Source organism: Sus scrofa, chromosome 15 (assembly GCF_054392235.1).
Source record: "Sus scrofa isolate SSC_HxYL_T2T_F1_AM1 chromosome 15, Sscrofa_HxYL_maternal_Yorkshire_Landrace_v2.0, whole genome shotgun sequence".
Classification (NCBI taxonomy): Eukaryota; Metazoa; Chordata; class Mammalia; order Artiodactyla; family Suidae; genus Sus; species Sus scrofa.
Genome location: NC_139397.1, coordinates 81,350,434 through 81,374,039, shown reverse-complemented (window position 1 = coordinate 81,374,039; position 23,606 = coordinate 81,350,434). Strand labels below are relative to the sequence as shown.

Here is a 23,606-nt window from a genome sequence, read left to right as displayed (position 1 = left end):
TGCGCCACGACAGAAACTCCAAGGAGTGTTCTTTAGATAATAGTTTCCTTTATTATTTTCTTCTCCCCCTGACCTCTAGTGTTGGAAGGCTCCAGGGCTCAGTCCTCAGAGTTCTTCCCTTCCTTAGGGATCTCATTCAGCCTCATATCTTTATTTTATTTTTAATTTTTTTTGTCTTTTTAGGGCCACACCCATGGTATATGGAAGTTCCAGGCTAGGGGTCCAATCGGAGCTATAGCTGCCAGCCTACACTGCAGCCACAGCAATGCAGGATTCGAGCCATGTCTGTGACTACACCATAACTCACAGCAACACCAAATCCCTGACCCACTGAGCGAGGCCAGGGATCGAACCCACATCCTCATGGATTCTAGTCGGGGTTGTTTCCACTAAGCCACAATGGGAACTCCCCCAGCCTCATATCTTTAAATCCATGGTAATGATCCTAGATTTACAGTTGATAGTTCCGTAACACCCCATTTGCTGAGTCAGATATCAAACTTCATCAGACACATCTTCACTTGGTCATCTCCTAGATGTCTTCAAATTAACATCTTCTTGAGTCCCATCCTCTACACAATACCTGATCCTTCCCCAGGGTCACCCCTCTCAGAAAAGAGTTTCATATACTCTGTTGCTCAGGCTAAAAATCTTTCTTCCACATTCACATTCAATCCATAAGCACATTCTGTTTTCAAATGCTATCCTGTATCGGACCACCTCTGCCCTCCTACATCAGCACTATTCTGGTTCCAATCACTCCTAGAAAACAGCCGTAAATTCCTAATTGATCTCCCACTTTCCAGTCTAGCCCCATATTTTCTAAGCTTCATAGCAGTCAGAGTGATGATTGTTTTAAAATGTAAACTAAGAGTTCCCATCATGGTGCAGCAGAAATGAATCTGACTAGGAACCGTGAGATTGCAGGTTCAATCCCTGGCCCCGCTCAGTGCGTTAAGGATCCGGCATTGCCATGAGCTGTGGCTCTGCAGAGGAGGCTCGGATTTGGTGTTGCTATGGTTCTGGCATAGGCCGGCAGCAACAGCTCTGATTAGATCCCTAGCCAGGGAACCTCCATATGCCACAGGTGCCACCCCTGGAGAAAAAAAGACAAAAGACTAATTAATTAATTAATTAATTAAATGTAAATTAAATTATACCATCCCCCTGCTTTCAATCTTCCAGTGACATTTTAACACATTTTGAATAAAATTCAAGGTCAAGACTACGTCCAATCTGACCTCTGCCTCTAAAGCTGACCTCACTTGCTACCACCCCCTCTGTCCCTTCTTGTACTCTGCCTTCCCTGAAAATGCCTGGTCTGCCATCAGAGCCATGGCACTTTGTTGCCCAAGTCATTTAGGGCTCTTTCAGACATCAGCTGATCAGGGATGTCTTCCCTGACCATCCCAAGTAACATAGCACACCTTTCCGAACCATCAGCCATTACCCATTGTTATCATTTTTCATAGCCCTTATGACAGCATGATTTTAAGAATCAGTCTTCCCCTACCTGCTACCCCCCAGCATAGAATATATACTTCATGTGTCAAGAGTTTGACTTTGTTTACTGACCTATCCTCTGCTTCTAGAACAATATTTGACCCAAAGTAGATGCTCAATAAATATTTATTGAATGAATGGATGAATGTGTGAATAAATAAATGAGTGACAAGATACAAGTCTTATCCAGAGGTAATAGGAGAGGCACAGATAATCTGCGCCTCCATCTTTCTCTTCAAGCTAAACCAACCAATTTCATATAAATGTATTTTTCTCCCCAAAGGTAAACTTCCAACTCTTTAATAATTCTGGTTTCTCTCTGCAGGATTCTTGCCATGTTCTTCCAGATTCCAGTGTATGATGGAGTGCAAAATTGAACATAGCCTTCTGAGAAGAACCTGAGCAGTCTATAATTAGTTTTCCTCACTTCACAGGTTTCACATGCTACCTAGAAATATACTTTCAAAAGATAATCTTCCAGGACTAAGCCTAGCCACAGTGAAGCCTGTCTAAGGTCAAGCAGTTTGGAGAGTATCAAAGTGAATATTTGCTTGCAGTATCTACAAATCCCAATCACTGTCTGGAATGCATTAAGAAAAATTCTTAATCAAGCTCATGAAGTTAGCCATAGAGGGTATATATCTGAAATTTGTCACTCTTTTGTTCAACAAATACATATCTTCTATGTGCCAAGCCGTGAGCTAGAAACAAGGACAGTCCACGAGGAAAAGAACTTGGTCACTACCGAGAAGGGAGGGATTCCGAATCTTAAGCATCATTGTTTCTGTTTCCATTGTCGTTGTTTGAGATTCATTTTGGTCTAATTTAATTTTAATATATTACATTTTTTTTCTAATAATGCTTTTAAATAAGAATTCTCTACACATGGAAAAAGAGATTTTATCCAACTTTAAAAACAAGAGAACACAGTATTTTTCTCTCCCTAGCCTGACTTCTAAATTGAAAAATAATCATTTTTATTTTTCAGAGTTCATCTCAATTCTCTGCAAAAGATTTCACAATGAAACAGAAAAATCTCAGGTATTCTCCTTTAGCTCATTTTTAAAACCCTCCTCTACATAGCATATATTTGTATTTTATTTATCATCTTTACTGTTTACATTAATTTTAAATTATTTTAAAAACAACTTTAGACCATATTTTAATTGCTCTTTTGACATTTCACTGATCAGTATTTTACTAAAGGTGTCAACTTTCTCTAGGAAGCAGAGAGACTAATAGAATTTACACAAAAATTTCTACTGAATGAATTTCCCCACCTTCTTGGTGATTGTACACCTGCCTTCCTTATAAGGAGAACAAGGAAGTAAATCATGTTGAAGTTGCTCTTAAACACAGCTTTTCTTCTTTACCTGTCCAGGTAGCTTCTGTTTTCATTTCAGCCTTAATGAAAACTTTTTAATTTACATCTCAAGTTTCTTTTCAAAACAGTGTAAGTAGTGTTTACAGTTTCACACTTGAAGAAAGAAAGACTTTTAACGATGTTCAGCTTTGGTCTTGTAATGTTGAAGGTAATTCATTTTTTAATCTGTCTGCACAGCGAGAACTGAAACGGATGGGGATTGAACTGCTTTGCCTGTTCTTTCTATTTCTAGGAAGGAATGATCACGTACAAGGTAAGACGAAAGTTCTCTGATATATTGCTTTTGTGGTATGCTTGACCTGTCATTTGGTTCAGAAACTAGATCCGAAGTCATTCTTTTATTTTGATCTGTTCAATTGCTCCTTTGCCATTGAACGAACTCTTTAACAAATTACAGGCGACGCAGGGCTGTTCCCACAGCAAATGCTCTGGGCTTAAGGTAAATAAATACAAAGGTTCCTTGGGCACTTAAATTAGGAGAGTGAAACAGCACTACTGCACAACAGGACTTCTTAATACCCTTATGACGATCGTTTTGGTAATTTTTCTGGCTATTTTATTGTACATCAAAGGCTTCCACTTGAGAGTGAAAACTTTGAGGGGAAAAAAGATTTATTTTTAAAATAAAATCATCGTACATTTGAGAGAGCAGTGTTCTTTAATGGGTGCGAACAATTTTTTTTAAATTAAAGGAGATGATAAATATGATGATCCTGTATTTGTGGATGTTGACATATTTTCATACTTGAAGAATCAAAGAGAATGATTGTTTGGGGCCAAGACACATATTTTCAATGTGATAGATGTCAACTATGAACTTTACTATGGATTGCTAACATTTTGAGGACAGATTTTTGGAGACTAAAAAATAAACTTTGGTATTGTTTTGTTCAAGTACTTTAAGAGCTGTATGGCTCACAAATGGCGTGGCTGAGAGTGTGCTGAATCCCTTGTGTCTTGCTGGGTTTAAACACAGGTGGCTGTGCCCTGGGAGGTGCAGAGACCTGTGAAGACTGCTTACTCATTGGACCGCAGTGTGCCTGGTGTTCTCAGGAGGTAAAACAAATGACCTCAACACATTTGTCAAAAGGGCAGTTACATTTACGATGATTCCATCCGTGATGGTTCTGAGAGTGTCCTGCTTTCCGTGGGGTTATAGGCATGAAACAAGTCAGGGAGGGAAAATGTAAGCTTTAGTGATTCAAAGTGTCCTTTGTGTAATGACATTCAAAAGCATTTTGAGAAGGGAGTGAATGTCAAATTATTCTGAAACATACTTAACACAAGATTCTTTAACCTGATGCCTTCTCTTTCATTGTATTTTTTATTGAAGTATAGTCGATTTATGATGTTGTGTTAGTTTCAGGTGTACAGCAAAGTGATTCAGATACACATATATAAATTCAGATATACACATATATATATTCTCTTTCATATTCTTTTCCCTTATAGGTTATTACAAAATATTGAGTATAGTTTCTTATGCTATACAGTAGGTCCTTTTTTATGTATGTATGTATGTATGTATGTATGTATTTATCTTTTTAGGGCTGCACCCACAGCATATGGAGGTTCCCAGGCTAAGGGTCGAATAGGAGCTTTAGCTGCCGGCCTACGCCACAGCATGTCTGAGACCTACCTCACAGCTCACAGCAATGTGGGATCCTTAATCCACTGAGCAAAGACTGGATTGAACCCACATCCTCATGGATCCTTGTTGGGTTCATTAATTGCTAAGCCACAACGGGAACTCCAGGTCCTTTTGTTTTAAAGCCATTTCTCACTGCTTCCATGTAAGATGCTGAGGCTCTGGGTAACCATCATGGAGATGATCTTTTCTAAAGTTCAGCATATGTTTAACCTCAATATCATGGTCATGTTCCATCTGGGGACCAGCATCTTTTCTGAATCGCTGCTAAGATCTAAAAGGTGTTCTAGGGCGGGGGTAAACTTTACTGCTGAGACGTTATCCAATGCTTTTAAAAATGACATGCACTTAGTGACTCTGTACCATACCGATGACCAAGCCCAAAATAGACGTTCCTCATCTGATCAAACTGAAAACTATGTGAAGGTAGTGGAGGGGACGGGGGAATGTACAGCCGTCCTGTGTCACTGCCTCCTGTGACACTAGAGAGCAGTCTGTAAATGATTCCTGGGAAGAAAAAGCTGTCTGGGCTCTTTTTGGAATTGAAAACAGTTCTCTATTGAATCTCATAAAGAGAAGCTTAAACGCATATCAAACCCTACAAATGTCAAGCTCAGCAAGAATTGAGTAGCACGTGTGAGGGGAATGAACCTGGTCGCCTGACTCAAACCAGCCTGTCACCATTAAAATCCACATTGCAGGTCACCTGTGTCTATGGCAGAAGGCCTCCCAGACCACGAGGTGCAAACCCAGCTCATCCCCCCTCTTCTGCCTCCACCAAGGGGGCTCAGGAAGAAGGGCAGGAAATTACGAGGTTTTGCGCTCACTCATCAAAAGCAGGCTTGGGGATATACAAAGAGGGAAAAACCCACATTTTTTGACATTGACTCCTTGAAGAAGTCAATGTTAGTTGGATGCCAGAGACATGAGATGAAAAGTCAATCTAACAAGATTGACTTCTGGAATTTTCACTTAAATGCTTTTTTTAGTACTCATTTAAGAGAGCCCCTTAAGTTACCCCTGATAGCTTTACTGGTGGACAATACTTCGTAGTCAAGTTGTTATCAAATGTTAAGGTCAGATTGGAGTTCCTGTCATGGGTCAGTGGCTGATGAACCTGACTGGTGTCCATGAGGACTCAGGTTCGACCCTTGGCCTTGCTCAGTAGGTTAAGGATCTGGCATTGCTGTGAGCTGTGGTGTAGGTCACATTCACAGCTCGGATCTTGCGTTGCTATGGCTGTGGTTGAGGCTGGTGGCGACAGTTCCTATTGGACCCCTAGCCTGGGAACCTCTATATGCTGCAGGTGCAGCCCTAAAAAGACCAAAAAAAAAAATTATGGTAACATCAGATTATTCTGAGGAGTCACTCTCTCCGCAATAGTAGAAGTAATATCAATAGAGACAGTTGGAGCAAAAAGTAAATTGGGCTTCTGCTTAGAGCAGATAGAAAACCGTTTCCAGGATTAACACCCTCTCTAATCTTTTGGCGAACACAGTGATTACAGGTGGTGGCAGTGACACTACGTTAAGAAGGATTCTGAGGTCTTATGAAGCCATGGTTTGCTTTGAATACCTCATGAGAAGTTACAGAATTTGCTACCGCTCTCTAGGTTCTCCAATAAGCACAGGCCTGGCTGATAGACAAAAAATTATATTCTCAAAAATCAATTTCAGAAGAAATGTCCTAAGTAGGTGAAACAGCAAGAATGGCTTAGAATTCTAAGGAATGAGGTAAAACAATATGAGCCTGGTTTGCTTCTCTCCGAGCATGAGAGTTGAAAGGCCTCAAGTTCAACATTGCCTAGAGACCTGCCAGCTCTAGAGCACCCTTGGCTATTAGGTAGGGTAGGTGTTTATTTCTCGACCACATCACTCTGTTCTGGATGTCCCAGGTTGGCCACATCTCTGCCTGGAAACACTCCATCTCATTGCCTCTGGGGACCCAGGTAGATTAGAAGGGAACTGGGGAGCTCCTGAGTCCCACAGAGAAAAGCAGTCTTTCACCCCATTTCTCTTTCGCTTCCCTTCCCCACCTCCAAAATGAGAGAAATTTCTAAAAGACCTTAAACTAGAATACTTTAAGAGCCTGAGTTTAAAGTCCTCAAGAGATCAACATAGTTGACGTGAAGCTGTAACACATCCACGAGTTAAACCAGGACAGACAGGAGGACAGGGAGATGTGATGATCTTTGCCCTTTAGGAATCCACAGAAAAGGCTCTTTGTCACTGTATGTGGTAACAGAAACACAGAGCCTGGACAGTCCTAGGATTCCACAAGCTTATAGGTCATCGTGAACAGATCACTCACGGAATGATGTCACCTCTATGACCCAGTTCTTTCAAAGATCTGGTCACAGCACAGGAGAAGTTTTAAAGAAATGAGCATTAAAAACCAAAACTCAAACCAAGACCAAACCCGTTAAGTGAATTCACTTGAATATAATTCAAAGGAAACTCCAATTTTACTCAGAATTTTGCTGGCAGAATTCTCTGTTTATTCCGCTATAACTTTAGACCTACAATCAATATCAGATATGTGGGACTATGTTATTATATAGCAAGATTCCTAACTAACAAAGCAAGCAATGAAAATAATCTTATTAAAAAGTCTTCTTTTCTCTTCATTGTTTTTTTTTCTTTTTTCTTTTCTTTTTTTTTTTTTTTTTTTTTCAGAATTTTACTTATCTCTCTGGAGTTGGAGAAAGGTGTGACACCCCAGCAAATCTTTTAGCTAAAGGATGTCAACTAAACTTCATCGAAAACCCTCTCTCCCAAGTAGAAATACTTACAAATAAGCCTCTCAGCATAGGCAGACAGAAAAATAGTTCCAGCATCGTTCAGATTGCACCTCAAAGCTTGACTCTTAAATTGAGACCAGGTATGTTATGCGTTACACAATCCTTGACTCATGTGAATAAACCTAGTGTCACCTATGGTAATACTGCTATTCCGTTAATACGCCTCGTGCCATATTACATAGCATTGTTCACTATGACTCAAATTTCCCACTCTGAAGGAAACAGACAATTGCTTGGCTAACACTGTCCTTTATTCACATTGGTCACTTTGCACTCCAAATGTGTTACCCCCCAAAAGCCTTATCTAATAGTACCCATTTGAATTACTTAAATATTGTTAAGGCTTACCTCACATTTCTTCAAGGGTTGTAATACAGCTTTAAACACCTCTTTATTTTCTTCTTTTCTAAACCCACATACAAAAAAAATTCAGCTTATCTTCCATCTAAATGGATGCTAGTTCTCCCAAGGAGATATAAAATATCCAACTTTCACCTCCTTTGGTTGCTCTAATTCCCTGCTTTAGAAAGTTTACCACATAGCATATGAAGTTTTAAGTATCTTCGGTAAGTCCTTATTGAAATGAAATAGCCAGTGAAGGGCTAGTCACAAATAAGTCTCCCTGTGTTTTTATGGATTTGTTTTTCTTGTGGGGGTGTTTGTTGCAGGCAGTGAACAGACTCTGCAAGTTCAAGTTCGCCAGACCGAGGACTACCCAGTGGACTTGTATTACCTCATGGACCTCTCGGCCTCCATGGATGACGACCTCAACACGATCAAAGAGCTGGGCTCCCTGCTTTCCAAGGAGATGTCTAAATTAACGAGCAACTTTAGACTGGGCTTTGGCTCTTTTGTGGAAAAACCCATCTCCCCATTTATGAAAACAACGCCAGAAGAAATCGCCAACCCTTGCAGGTAAGTTAATGATTTTCTGGCATCTTTGCACACTGATTTCCTGTAGAGCTAGCTCTGCTCTGAGCCACACTTGGCAGGAGCCTGCTATTTCCAGGCAGTTCCCTTCCATCTGGTTAGATCTCTACAGCTCTCCGTTGCCCGGGGTTGTTTGGAACCCAGGCGAAGTCATCTCAATACATGGTTGTAGCCTGGGTCCTCACAGCATCTGCAGCATTGGCCTACCTGTGGAGGTCAGAATGTGAAAAACTTGGCTTTGTGTTCTGTAGATGAGGAAACCGACCCCTTTACTGTAGGTTCCACTCGGCTGAGCCCATCCCCAGCCCCTCAGAGACCTTCTGTCCTTAATGACCATCACTTTCTGAAGCTGTTTGACAGTAACCCACACTTGCTCAGAGTAGCTTTCTCCACTACAGTGGCTGCTGTCAAAATGACTTTTTTTTTAGCTACCCTTCTTGTACTTTGGGAAATGCAAATTTCTCTTACTGTTTGGAGAAGGCCTTTGTAGTCTTCACTGCTATCAAATTCACTATGTAATTAGGCTATAACTCCATTAAAATGTGCTCTAATCGCTACTAAAACCATGTATTATTCAGGTGATGATCAAAGGCAAGTTACCTTGTGATGGCTTACCTGCACATGTCAATGACATGGTCAAAATAAAATTATTTGATATCCTTCTGTTGAAAAAGAGCTCTCCGAATTCCCCATTGTGGCTCAAGGGGCTGAGAACCTGACTAGTATGCATGAGGATGTGGTTTTGCTCCCTGGCCTCATTCAGTGGGTTAAGGATCCAGTGTTGCTGTGAGCCATAGCGTAGGTCACAGACACAGCTCGGATCGGGCACAGTTGTAGCTGTGGTGTAAGACTGTGGATGCAGCTCTGATTTGACCCCAGCCCTGGAACTTCCATATGCCTCAGTGCGGACCTAAAAAAAAGACAAAGAAAAGAAAAAGAGGGAGTTTCCAGTCGTGGCTCAGGGGAAATGAATCCAACTAGTATCCATGAGGATTTTGGTTCAATCCCTGGCCTCGCTCAGTGGGTTAAGGATCTGGTGTTGCCACAAGCTGCCTTGTAGGTCACGGATGTGGCTCGGATCCTGCATTGCTGTGGCTGTGGTGTAGGCTGGCAGCTGTAGCTCCGATTAGACCCCTAGCATGGGAACTTCCATGCACCACAAGTGTGTCTCTAAAAAGACAGGAAAAGACAAGAAAGAAAGGAAGGAAGAAAGGGAGGGAGGGAGAGAGAGAGAGAGAGAGAGGAAGGAAGGAAGGAAGGAAAAGGAAGGAAGGAAGGAAGGAAGGAAGGAAGGAAGGAAGGAAGGAAGGAAGGAAGGAAAAAGAGCTCTCATTTGCTTTGTGCCAGATTCTATGGTGAAGGTTTTACATACATACCTCATTCAATCTTAGTAATGACTTCAGGTCAAAGCAGGTTTCACCATCGCTATACTCAGAGGAAATAACAGAGGCTCTGAGAGGTTAGTAAACTACCTGAGGCCACATGACTAACCAGTGATCCATGCCAAGATCTGAGTTAGTCCAAAACCAAGCCCTTTACTACTATGAATCTAGTATTTATGAAACAGCCTTCCAAACATATATTGATTTTTTAATGCTAGGATACACCCAAGGAATCAATCTCTATAAAAGACAGTTTTTATAGTATCATTTTCAGACATTCAATGTGGTTTCCAACTAGAATCTGACAGCCAGAAATATTTTGACCTTGGAAAGAATTCATCACTGATTGCAACTCATAGGAATTATGTTTGGTTGCAAGTATCAGAGGTAATGTCTGTCCCCAAATCCCCTCTTTGTGGTATAATTGATAGTACTAAAATGCACACAGCAGAATTATTTAGTTTGAGTTTTGATCATTGAATATACCAAAGAAATCACCACTTAAAACATGATGTAGAATATTTCCAGCCACCTCAGAAAGTTTCCTTATGCTTCATTAGAGTTAGTTCTGCTTCCCCAGAGACAACCACTTTCTGATTTCTATAATATAGATTAGTTTTGCCTATTCTTAGATTTCATATGAATGAAAAATATGGTATATACCGTTTGTGTCTGGCTTCTTTTGCTCTACAGATGTAGTGAATGAGAACCCAAAGAAGGATCTCATATTTGAGCTCATATTTGAGCTCTTTTTTTCTTTCTTTCTTTTTTTTTTTTTGCTTCTTAGGACCTCACTGGCAGCATGTGGAAGTTCCCAGGCTAGGTGTCTAATTGGAGCTGTAGCTGCCAGCCTACACCACAGCCACAGCAACATCAGATCTGAGCCATGTCTGGGATCTACACCACAGCTCACAGCAACACTGGGTCCTTAACCTACTTAGCGAGGCCAGGGATCAAACCTGCATCCTCATGAATACGAGTTGGGTTCGTTTCTGCTGTACGGCAATGGGAACTCCCATGTTTGAGCTCTTGAAAGGTCAACATTTTTTTATTCTCTAGAGGTGTTTCTTTTATTCTTATTGGCAAATTTTACCTTTAGTTCAAATAATAAATAATGAGTTCCCCCCTTTTTTTTGCTGCAATTATATTTTTTCCTTCCTAATCATATCTTTAGTTTTCCCAGCTTCTCCCTCCACACATTTACACACACAAAAGTCAATCCTTTGATCAGTCCAAACCTTATAATTATGGAATAAAATGTTCTTTAGCATGAAGGCAATGAGAGGTAAGAGGAAAGAGCATGGACTTTTCCAGACCTGAGCTTAAATCCTAACCTTAGACAAACAGCTTTTGCTCTTGGAGCTTCTGTCTCTTCAGCTATAAACAGAGATAATAACATTCACCTTGTGGGCTAATCGTGAGGATTGAATGTGCTTAGAATATAGCAGATATTCAAAACCAGTTTCAATTTTCTTCCTCTCATTTACAGTTATTTCACTAATTATTTTAATCTAATGGTCCTCAAACTTTTAGACCTCAGGACTTTGTTACACTTTTAGAAATTGAGATCCCCCCAAAGAGCTTTATATCTATCAACTTATTCAGTGTGTTAGAGTGTAAAAGTAAGAAAATCTACAAATAATTTAATAAGTACAATGAGAAACACACTGCATGTTACTATAATAACACATCTTTAGGAAAAATAACTACCTTTTCCAAAACAGAACAAAGTTGGAGTTCCCCTGTCGGGCAGTGGGTTAAGGATCTGGCATTGTCAGTGCTGTGGTGTGGGCTCAGTTCCTGGCCTGGGAACTTCCACATGCTAATGTGGCCTAAATAAGTAAATAACAAAAAGGAACAATGTTAACAAGAAGAGTGGCACTGCTTTACATTTTTACACATCTCTTAAGGTATCTGATTTAAAAGAAATCAAATCTGCTTCTCCATTTAATCTCTTGTAATATTTTGTTTTGGTTGAATTCCATGAAGAAAGTCCAACCTCACATAGATAAATAGCTGGAGAAGCAGTTGATAGCTTTTTCCAATGACTGTAGACATTCTTCTTTGATATTATATTCAGACTAGACAAGAAGTCAATTTAGTTTCAGTGTGGAATCTGAAACAAAAAATTAGAAGGAACACTAGGCAGTTTGGTGCCAAGGCCTTGATTTGTGCTGAGGCACCAGACGTTCAACTCACCATTGCTTTGTATCATCAGTGAAAATGGCAAGAGTGAAAAAGACAAATAACGGCTCTTATTATTATGAAAAAACGTTTGACCTGACGGACACTCTGAAAAGGTCTCAGGGATTTCTGCGGGTCTGCACATGATACTTTCAAAGCCTCTGTTTTAATCTAATCTCGTGATTTTTAACGTAGCTTGCTTACTTTATCTTCATTAGATGGAAGGTCACTAAAAATTCATTTCACCATGTAAGAAGACTGAATGGTTCACATTTTTGAAAGACGCTTCCCTTATGTTACTAAGACACAGCAACAAAAAGCATATATTCTCCATTTTCGTATTTGTACTGAGCGGTAATATATGTTTTTAATTATTTAACAGCCCAAAGATTAAATTTTCTCCACTGAACATTTTGAGGGATTTTTTTTTAACATCATTTCACATATGATTTGGTGTTTTGTCTTGTTTTGTATTTGAATTTGACATGAAAAGTGATGAGTTCCTTGTAGTTTCCCCAAAGAGAAAATAAACCATGGAATGCTCAGATTTCCTGTCTGTACACAAACAAAAACATATATGAGTATATAATACAATTTCCTTTTACAAAGGTAAAAATAAGCCTATGTGAGAATACAGAGAAAAAGGAGAAAATGGAAATCATTTCTAATCCCACTCAAAAAAGATAGTGTTAACCTTTCTTTATCATTATAATCTTATTTTATGAATATTTATTTAAAGTTCTAACAAAAAATATGAATAGCACTGTTTACATTGTGTTTTATAATTTTAACTATGAATGCATTTTAAATGCAAATCTATTGCCATCTAGGGTCTCCAAAACAAGTTGTTTGGCAATGAGTAATTCCTTCACTTGCTGTCTAAGAAAATAACAAACAAATATAAGCATTTGTTAGAGGAAGAATTCTGACCAAAACGGGCAGCTTCCACTCAAAATTTCCTGGTGTGACATTCTGCTTTGCTTTAGCCACATTCATCTCCCAGCATACGAATATGTTTATTGAATTAAATTTTAAAAATAGTCCCCTTTCCAAAAATAGATTAAATAAATAAATAAAAAACAAACAAAAGGAAAGAAAGAAAGAAAGAAAGGAAGAAAGAAAGAAAGAAAGAAAGAAAGAAAGAAAGAAAGAAAGAAAAAGAAAAAAGGAAAGAAAGAAAGAAAAATATTCCCCTTTCCAAAAGATTAGAGTTCTGGTAAGAACTACATAGCAGATAATTCTAAGCAGCAAAGATGCAGATTTCTTACCAAAGGATAGGAATACTTATTCCCTGGTTCGAGAGATCCTCAAATGCCATTTTGGTACACTGTGAACCAACAGTCCCAAATAAAAGATTAAACAGTTTCCAAGACTGGTTGGACTCTAGGGACAATGATATGTATATTCCATGTAGTTATATGCTTTTTATAAAATACTTTTTATATAATTTTCACAACAATCTTGTGAAGTAGGTATTATTAGTGCTTTATTTTACAGATGAGGACATTGAGGTCTAGTGGTAAGTACATTGTCCAAGGATAAATAAACATTCAGACTTTTTATGCTAAAGCAAATGTATTTTTTTCTGCCCTATAGCTACTTTAAATACTATAGGAGCAATTAGGACAAATGCTAAATTATTATCATTTACTAGGTGAACTATTTTTTTAATTCCTCATTTTACATTTTAAAATAAATTTCTTATATGAAGGTAAGGAGAGATTAACTACATAAAAGGTTTTAGGGCATATATCCAAAAACATTGTAAACAAAATTTAAAAACAAACTACAAAGACAAAAGTTTAATATTCTTAAGAGACAGAGTTATTGAAATCATTAGAAAATTTAAAAATATCCCATTAAAAGAATGGAACATCCAAGACTGTACCATTCAGTGCCAGAGGACTTTTAACTCCCTTCTTTCTGTAGTCTTGAAGGCTCCTCAGATTATGACCTACTTCTAGTTCAAGTCTGCCTGCAGGAAGTAAATGATTATCCTTGCAGACACCAGCATTCTGGTTTCAGCAGAGCTCCATTTCTCATTGTAAAAAAGTCCAGTATCATTGTGGCCGGTATATATAGTTGAGTCTCTTCATTTATGGGAGTCTTGTGTAAAGTCTCCTTGAACACTGATTTAGAGAATGCTTAGCCATTGCTCTTAGGGGACACACAGTTAGGTTCCTGCCAATCTCTAGTCACCTTTTCATCAAGAGAGCAATACATGACTTTGTTTCTGTATGTTTCTGTTTTAAAGACATGCTCTTTAATATACAGTGTTGCTTTATTAACATCCAAGTCATAGCCAACGGCCCTAGAACTCATGTCAGAACACAGTTTAGCTAACACAGGTGTTTTCCCCATACAGTACATCACAATCTGCTTGCACTTAGGAATACCAGACAGCACTTCATACTGAACTTGGGAGACATTCTAAACAGCAAAATCACAAAAAAAAAAAAAAAAAAAGAGAGAGAGAGAGAAAAGAAAAGAAAAAAAGAATGTACAAAAATGCGAAACAACATGGCACCAGACAGACCATTAAAAGTACATTTGTGTACACTATGAGAGTCGAAGCAGGAAAGCAGAGTTTTCTTTGACCTCAGCTGGAAACTTAGGCATCAGACAACTCCAATTGTTTGCTACTCTGCGCATGTATGCCAATGATTGAGAAATACCGAAGGTATTGATGTGGGGGTTAAAAATAAATGTTAGTGACATTTGATTTTGTAGCAGAATCTGTGAATAATGAGGATTGACTGTATACCTCAGGCAGATGAAATTGGTGGAAAAGAGCCTAATCCTGAAAGATGCATTGACTCTTTGGGTGTTGATAAGACAGGCTGCTGAACTTGCAAAGCTGCTCATATTAGTCAACCAGCCCTCCCCGGACAGCAAACCTCAACCTCACTGGGGGATAGTGCTTTTGTCTCTGTATTTCTACACCAGAGTTTCTCAACTTTGGAACACATCAGGAAGACAGTGCAGCACAGATCTCTGAGCGAACCCCTAACATTTCTGACTCAGCATGGTTTGGAGCCATGCCCCAGATTTTGCATTATAACAACTCCCCAGGTGATGCTTATGCTGCTGGTCCAGGGACCACACTTTGAGAACCTCCGCTCTATATTATCATCTCCACTTTACAAAGGAAAACCCAAGGTTCAGATGTATTTAAGTACTTGCCCAAAGACTCTAGCACAGATACTAGCTGGCTTTCAGAATGAGATGTGGCTGAATTCAGGATCAGCAGTTTCTGTTCTACTTTAGGGCAGATCTCATCCTCACTTGGCGTTTTCCCCATATGTAAACTGTCTTTAGTGGTGTTTTGTTTGTTTGTTGTCTTTTTAGGGCTGCACCCACGTTCATGGTGGTTCCCAGGCTAAGGATCAAATTGGAGCTGTAGCCGCCAGCCTACACCACAGCCATAGCAATGCCAGATCTGAGCCTCGTCCGCAACCTATAACACAGCTCATGGCAACACTGGATCCTTACCCACTGAGTGAGGCCGAGGAGTCCTCATGCATTCTAGTCAGGTTAGTTACTGCTGAGCCAGGACAGGAATTCCTTTAGCAGTGGTTTTAATGCCAGGCTGGCCCACAGGAAAGTTGGGCTCTAGAATCAAACGCCTTGCTCTGGGGGCTCCCGTTGTGGCTCAGAGGTAACGAACCTGACTAGGATTCATGAGGACATGGTTCAATCCCTGGCCTCACTCAGTGGGTTAAGGATCTGGTGTTGCCGTGAGCTGTGGTGTAGGTTGCAGACGTGGCTCAGATCTGGGGTTGCTGTGGCTGTGGTGTAGGCTGGCAGCTATAGCTCCGATTTGACCCCTAGACTGGTAATTTCTGTGTGCTGCAGGTGCAGCCCTGAAAAGCAAACAAACAAACAAAAAGTCTTGCTCTGATTTTTGGGCCTTTGGCAGGCAGGACTGAGCAGAGGAGGAAGAAGACAAGTTTTTCTCCCAGTCTTGCTACAGGGTGACTCATCCTTGATGACAGCTTAAGCTATCAGAATACAAAGGAATCGGTGTCATCATGTGAAACTTAATGGTGGATTTTGGTTGAAAGGCAATAGAAGGTAGTGGATCACATGCACATGCGTGCATGCACACACAGTGAGGAGTCTGATCACCTGCCTATCTGTTTTGTGTTTGAGCCAGTGTGAGACAAAAAGCAAGCTCTAAGTGTTAGCGAATGTGGCCAATTTGCAAAGGGTGGATGGGAGATGATGAACCAACCTTAACAATGAGACTTACAGCTAAGTGAGTCAGGCACTTCAGAAAGTTTAAGGAAATGTTACTAGGCTATTAAACCCATGAATTGTGTGTTGTATCCTTTCATCAAGAATATCTTCCTCTTGCAGTAGTATTCCATACTTCTGCTTGCCTACCTTTGGATTCAAGCACATTTTGCCGTTGACAAATGATGCTGAAAGATTCAATGAAATTGTGAAGAATCAGAAAATTTCTGCTAATATTGATACTCCGGAAGGTGGATTTGATGCAATCATGCAAGCCGCTGTGTGTAAGGTATGTTGAAAGGAGCAGTGTTTCATTCTGTTAACACAAATTTTAACTCTTTTGAAAAAAATCTGCTTTGAAAAGCTTAGCTAATTTTATCTTTCATTTAATCACTATATTTCTACATCAGGTATTTTTCTTAAAACACAAATTTTTTTTTTGTAAATTTTTAATTCAATCAAGATGAAATGGGGACTGTTTTTATGCCTAATATTCAAATATTTTAATAAAGTTGTAGTACTATTGGGGAAATTGATTAAAAAACAGTTGTGGGAGTTCCTGTCATGGCGCAGTGGTTAACGAATCCAACTAGGAACCATGAGGTTGAGGGTTCGGTCCCTGCGCTTGCTCAGTGGGTTAACGATCCCGCGTTGCCGTGAGCTGTGGTGTAGGTTGCAGACGCAGCTCGGATCCCGCGTTGCTGTGGCTCTGGCGTAGGCTGGCGGCTACAGCTCCGATTGGACCCCTAGCCTGGGAACCTCCATATGCCTCGGGAGCGGCCCAAGAAATAGCAAAAAGACAAAAACAACAACAACAACAACAACGACAACAACAACAACAATAACAAAACAGTTGTGTATGGTTAATTTTCGAAGATCAAGATCGTATTAATTAGTTTTGTTTTTGCTTTTCTTCTTTTTTGGCTACTCCCTGATATGTGGAGCTCCCAGGCCAGGGGTTAGATCCGAGCCACAGTTGCCACCAATGCTGCGGCTGCAACATCAGACCCACAGGGATCGAATCTATGTCCTGGCGCTGAAGACATACTGTCGATCCCGTTGTGCCACAGCTGAAACTCCTAATTAGTTTTTGAATTAACCATAGTGAAAAAAAAATCAAAGGCAGCAATTAATGAAAAAAGTAAAAATGCTCTGATTCAGAATAAACTTCTATATATGATCAGATATCTATCGCTTTAAGCCAACAAAATAAGCATTTGAAGCCACAGAGTATCTACCACACTGCAGGAATGCCTCTCCTCCTTGACAATCAGACACATCTATATGCTCCTGTCTTCAGATGACAGTCTTCATGGACGATATTAGGAAACAGATAGGGCTGAAAGTCCTAGAAGGTGAGAGGGCCAAGGAATTAGGGAAGGAAGAAAAAAGATAAGGAACAATGGGGCCGCTACAACTGAGTTTTTATCCAACTTGTTCCTGGACTAATCTTAATTAAAGACGGGAGCTCTGCTAATAAACAGACAACAAACCCTCTTAATTAGCAATATTTGGGGTCATACTTTGATAAGCAATTCTTATCCTTATATTACACTACATGTATAATTTTTGGATGATGTCAGTAGAAAAATATGTGCTTAAGTTCTGGGTGAAATTTTAATAAAACAAGCTTCAAGTCCATTTGTACTGCATTCTACTAACTTTGCTGCAGCTTGGATTTGAGATACTCTATGACCTCCCCTCTTTCCCTTCTTTCATTTATCTGGTAAATTAAACATTGTGCAGTAAAAATAATTAACTACGTAAAAGTCAAGATGAACTAGATACTGATTATAGTGTAACTATTTTTTTCTGAAACATAAATCATTTGGAAATGTAAGCCAGGATCAAGCAAATGTCACAGAATTTCATGTCTTTTGTACAGTCATGTTATCAACTCACAATACAGGGAAAAGGCTCAACTAGACAGACCAGCAATATATATTTTTTTATCATCTGAATGTGTCCAAGTATAATTGACCCACTCTCAATAAATGCCTGCCTCCATCCTACACCAGCCAAATGTCTCTTTCTCACCGTAGGAAAAAATTGGCTGGCGGAATGACTCCCTCCATCTCCTGGTCTTTGTGAGTGATGCCGATTCACATTTTGGAATGGACAGCAAACTGGCGGGCATTGTCATTCCTAACGATGGGCTCTGTCACTTGGACAGCAAGAATGAATACTCCATGTCAACAGTCTTGGTGTGTATTCTGCACTCTACACTGTTTTCAGGGCTGTGAGTGGGCGAATGAAGCAATAATTGCTGTCAGACAGGACAGAATAATCCACATTTGGTGAAAGCAGTGCACATTTTCCCATTTGAGATGAACAGATTGGCCTCTCTCAATCCTCATTGCCCTTAGAGGTTCCGGTGGGAGCACAGGTTGGGGGTGGGTATATGTAATAAGTTCAGATTTGTTACAGCACAAATGACCCCAGAACTTCCCCAATTTTTCAAAATGCCCAAGCCCAGCAAAAGGCTGTAGAGTCAGCTCATTTTGTTTGAATCACAGCCCTGAAAAGGGAAACTCCAACTTGAAGAGTAGTAGCCTAGGAATTGGTGGTCCCAGAGTCACTCCTCCTCAATAACTCCTCATTTTCATGGACCAGGGGGCTCCCTGGGAAACAATTAGTCAGGTACTGCTTGGCTGGTGCTTATTAAATTTGGCTTATCTTTGTCATTTAAAAAAATGGTGGTGAGGACTTCCCCAGTGGTACAGTGGGTTAAGGATCTGGCACTGCTGCTGCAGTGGCTCAGGTCTCTGCTGTGGTATGGGGTCTATCCTTGGCCTGGGAATTTCTGTATACATCAAGGACAGCCAAATCAAAACAAAACAAAAACAAAAAAAAGTTTTTAGGGAGTTCCCATTGTGAAGCAACAGAAACAAATCTGACTAGTATCCATGAGGATGTGGGTTTGAACCCTGGCCTCACTCAGTGGGTTGGGGATCGGATCTGGCATTGCCATGAGCTGTGGTGTAGATTGCAGACAGGGGTCGGATCTGGCATTATTATGACTGTGGCATAGACCAGCAGCTGCAGCTCTGATTCAACCCCTGGCCTGGGAACTTCTCTATGCCTTGGGTTCAGCACTAAAAGGCAAAAAAAAAAAAAAAAAAAAAAAAAAAGTTTTAAAAATGTTGATGATATTACAAAGAAAAAAAAAATAAAAACACTTGACTTTTGTAAAACGAGGTACAAAATTCAGAGCTCTTTTGATGTACATGATCTCCTTTGATCCTCACCAGAACCCTATGTGTCTAACTGCTTTGCTTGAACAGAGACGAAGCAGCTGTGCTGGCCCATGTATTCCCTGTCTGGAACGCCTTTTCCTTCAAGGCTGCTGAGAAACTCTTAATGATCCTTTAAAACCCTGGGCAGGAGCAGGTGAGGGGCTCCCTCTTTGACCCCCAGTGGGCTCCAAAGCGATTGTCTTTCCCCTGGCGCTTGTACATAGATGCCTTCTTGGTCACTTCTATATGGAAATGTGTTTGCTAGTGTCTTTCTCTGATGTGCATTTCCAGGGCCAGAGCCAGTTTATTTATCTCTATTTCCTGATAGCACAGTGCCTGGAACACAGTGGGTGCTGATAATTCAGTATAAAATCAAATCAAATTATGAAGCAGCAACTTGGAAATGTCATATTATCCCCATTTAACACTTGGAAAAATATGGCCCAGAGACTTTAAGTGACTTCTCTAAATGACAATGCTGTAGAAGTGTATGTAGGGGAGAGAGAGAAAGACGGAAGAAAACCCAGAATTCTAATATCAGGTTGGAAAAAAGTGTTTTCTAAAAAAAAAAAAAAAAAAAATAGTGGGCAATATATAGAAATGCTTACTGATGTGCTGGAAGTTGATTTAAAAAAAAAAATCTAAAGGTTTATAAATTACCTGCTACCATTTCTTTTTTTGCTTTGTTTCTAGGGCTACACCCGCAGTATATGGAGGTTACCAGGCTAGGGGTCCAATCAGAGCTGTAGCTACCAGCCTACACCACAGCCACAGCAATGCCATATCCGAGCTGCATCTGCTACCTACACCACAGCTCACAGAAACACCAGATCCTTAACCCACTGCACGAGGCCAGGGATTGAACCCACAACCACATGGTTCCTAGTCGGATTCATTTCCACTGGGCCACGATGGGAACTCCATGCTACCATTTCTTGACATAAATTTCTAAACTTCAGCATGAATGTTTCCCCCTAACTTTTGATCAATAGTGTTCTCCAAACTTATGTATTTTTGATCCTGTAAGTTGCTTTTCCACATTACAAGATTAGTGAGGATAGCCACATTTTGTCTTTTAGCCAATAAAACTGTGAGAAATGGATCCCTTACTTATTTTTCTTGAAACCATTCCAATGCCCCATAATGGACCTCTCAGAAAAAGCAGGGTCACAGAAGCAAACAGTACCAGTTGCCTGCTATGACCTTCTCCTCTAACACATGTTCAAGTCATTCTTGCTGAGTAAGTTGCTACAAATGCACCGGGCCGTGGACCATTTCCCTGCCTGCCTGCACATTGCCTCCTCGAGGTCCTTCGAGCGATTCCTATGTCCTCATCACTGGGCGGGGCTCCTGGAGCAGCAAAATAATAACACATGATCCCTGGCCTTGAAGAACTTACAATTTAATTGTGGGAATTAAACCAACAGATCTGGATCAGAGGGAAAACCATATTTGTCCACCTACGACAGGCCATGAGGTGCAGTCCTGGCTATGCAGGCATAGCACTTAAAAGTTCTGAGAACACAGCGAGATAAGGAAAGGCCAGCTCCGGGGGAATTCAGGCTTAAGGGTGAAGGATACTTAATGTGAAGTATTGACGGGCAAGTAAAATGCAGAGGAGACTGAAAATATCAGCCTCAGGAAGCTTCTTACCATCTGGATTCTACTAATAGCCACGAATAAAAATCCCAAAGGTCTGGAAAGCACGTATGACGCAGTAAGATTTGCAGTTGGGTAATTGACCTGGATATCTTAAGCAAAACTGTACTTTTCCCGCCAGTTGAATCTTTTTGTGGCTGAAGAAGATGTTGGACAAAAATATTCCAGAAGTGCTGAGAATACATGAATGCACCACATTAGCGTGCAGGAGGGCTAATTCGTCAGTGTTCCTGCACTTTGGCTGACGGCCAACATAGGATTCTTGGTTGAATTGTTTACAGTCCATTCCCTCATCTGAGTTTCCCTTTTGCACAATATCCACATTTGGAGCCATATGACAGGCTAATGGTTTCCATGTTTTCCAGTCCTGGAAAGTAAAGGTCATCTGCAAATATGATCATTAATGACTCTATTTGTTAAAGTACTCATATGAATGAACACATCAATGGAAGAGAAGTCAACTGAGTACAGTGTGTTTTGAGTTGTTCTGTAAAAATATTGCAACATCCCATAAAACCAATTAGTGACATCAAAAAGGCAAGAAGACCAAACCTGAGAACTTGTACAGGAACATCTCAAGTGAGATGCATTTAGGAATTGCAATATGTCCTTCCTCGGCAGGCTGACCCTGCCCCAACCCTCATCCCGCCCCATCCAATTCCAGCAAGAGTTTTTGAGCTGCAAGAGTCACTTTGGTCACATTTGTCATAGTCTAACAGCCCCTCCCTCACCCCTAATAGTCCCTCCAACATGAGCCTATAGGCAAGTGGCACTTCGAAGAATTGTATCTCTACCCTTGAAAATATGACACACTATAAGTCTTTAAATAAATTTAGCAATCTCCTTGGAAGTGACAGCATAATACACTACATTGACAGGCACTGACTCTAAGGAATTAAATGGACTTACAAGATCTAGGAAACAATTACTAAAGCAATTAAGTAAATAATGCTAATTGTGTTTGTGTTTACTGGGAGTGACAGTCACAATACTGCCTGTGAGAATCGCAGTGCCAAACTCAGGAAGATATCTTTGAAAGAAATATTCCTTTCTTTATTTTACATACTTTTGTTAAGAAGATACTTAAACATCTGTTTAAACTCATTTTAATTCTAGGAATATCCAACCATTGGACAACTCATTGATAAACTGGTACAAAATAACGTGTTACTGATCTTTGCTGTAACTCAAGAACAAGTTCATCTGTATGAGGTAAGCAAACATCATTCAGGAAATTCCTTCAGGGAGATTATTTGACATGAAACTTATTAACTCTGAGTTTAATACCTGGGATGCCATTAGGTAATTATTAACACATACCAAATATACTGGACACTGGAAAAGTGGATTCAGTTACTGTTTGCCATTTAAATTATGAACATGGAGGTTTAGTGGGAAGTTGGGGGAAGCTATGGTGGGACAAGGAAGGAAGAGTTATGGAAATTAGAAGATAAGTTGGAAGAAAATACCAATAACCATAGGACCACCAACCTAATGGGAAAATCAGTCTATCTTCTCTTAAGCTCTTTCATCTGATGAGGAGGGAGTTAACAGAGAACAGAGGAGATTATGAGTCTGGGAGGAGAATTGACTTAAATTCTCTGATGCTTGATGCATAGGAAACACACAAGTAGAGACACAACTCAAACCATTGAAAAGTGAAAAGTTGAAAGAAAAAAACTGGTTAAACTGAGCCCCCAAATAATTTCTCCCTTAAAGTAGCTGCATTTGCACTTCAAGTTTTTGAATGGAAGCACCAACTACAGAAAGGGGATTGTTTCATGAGGTAAAAAAATGTTCGTAAACCATCACAGATGCTGTAAAATGCATTTTACAAATGCAGAAGTTTGCTGTGGCTTCTTTCTGGTTTCAGAAAAACAGTTAAGTCCAAATGCCATGAATTGGGGTACTAGTAAATGATCTATTCCTAGTGAGTAGTTTCACAGAGAACTAAGGAGGCTCCAGCCAGAGTCCCAGAAAATGTAGAGAAAATTGGTGTCCGTTAAGCTGTCTGTACCTTCAGTGCAGAGGCTTCAAATCCTTCTCAGTTCAAAGTCTGATCTCCCATTCTTTTTGAAAGGACCTCTTAACTCACTTGGTGACTTTACAAGCTCAGGAAACGCTGAGATTATTTCACAGAAGGCTTTGATTAAATGCCACTCACTGCTAAGGACGGTGCAGCCCCTGAACTTGCATCAGGTTCTGTAGAAAGGATCCAGGAAGAGATTCTATCTTGCATTTTTAATGAGAGGAGGGTATTGTACTCCAGGTGAGATTGCCTTCTGCTGAAAACCAAGGAAGTCCCTGGCAATCAAGCTACATACTCGAGGCCTTTGTTCTACTCAGAAACCCATGTGGGTTCACCTGATCTGGGCATTTTCTTAAGGCTTTTTAGCCTTAAGTCTGGGAGACTTGTTTCCAGGGGTTTTAAGTAGTAGAGTTGCAGTAAAGACTTTTTTTTTTAATACCCCCAACACAATAGTGAGTCTATTCTGCCTCTGATCCTTAAAGCTAGAGTGGGAGGACCCTGGGTGTCATACCTCCTCCACAGCAGGGCTCCTCTTTAGAAAGGGGAGAGGGAGTGGCACAGAAATGTTCTTAAAAGGGGAGTCTGGGAAACATGATGGATGACCATGAGCAGAGA

At 40.2% G+C, this 23,606-nt stretch overlaps 1 protein-coding gene across 12 annotated transcripts in view; it reads left to right on the top strand.

Moving 5' to 3' along the window:
* ITGB6 (integrin subunit beta 6) overlaps nt 1–23,606 on the top strand; it is a 133,690-nt gene that overhangs the window by 51,446 nt on the left and 58,638 nt on the right. For 2 of the 12 annotated variants that reach the window (XR_014828652.1, XM_021074450.2), the window contains exons 2-9: nt 2,492–2,544; nt 3,065–3,140; nt 3,864–3,943; nt 7,211–7,415; nt 8,004–8,250; nt 16,191–16,356; nt 18,110–18,271; nt 22,079–22,174. Coding sequence is in view for 9 of the 12 variants with exons in the window: in XM_021074450.2 (XP_020930109.1) it covers nt 3,080–3,140; nt 3,864–3,943; nt 7,211–7,415; nt 8,004–8,250; nt 16,191–16,356; nt 18,110–18,271; nt 22,079–22,174 (1,017 nt within the window). In the remaining 3 variants the exon portion in view is untranslated. 12 annotated transcript variants of the gene reach the window in all.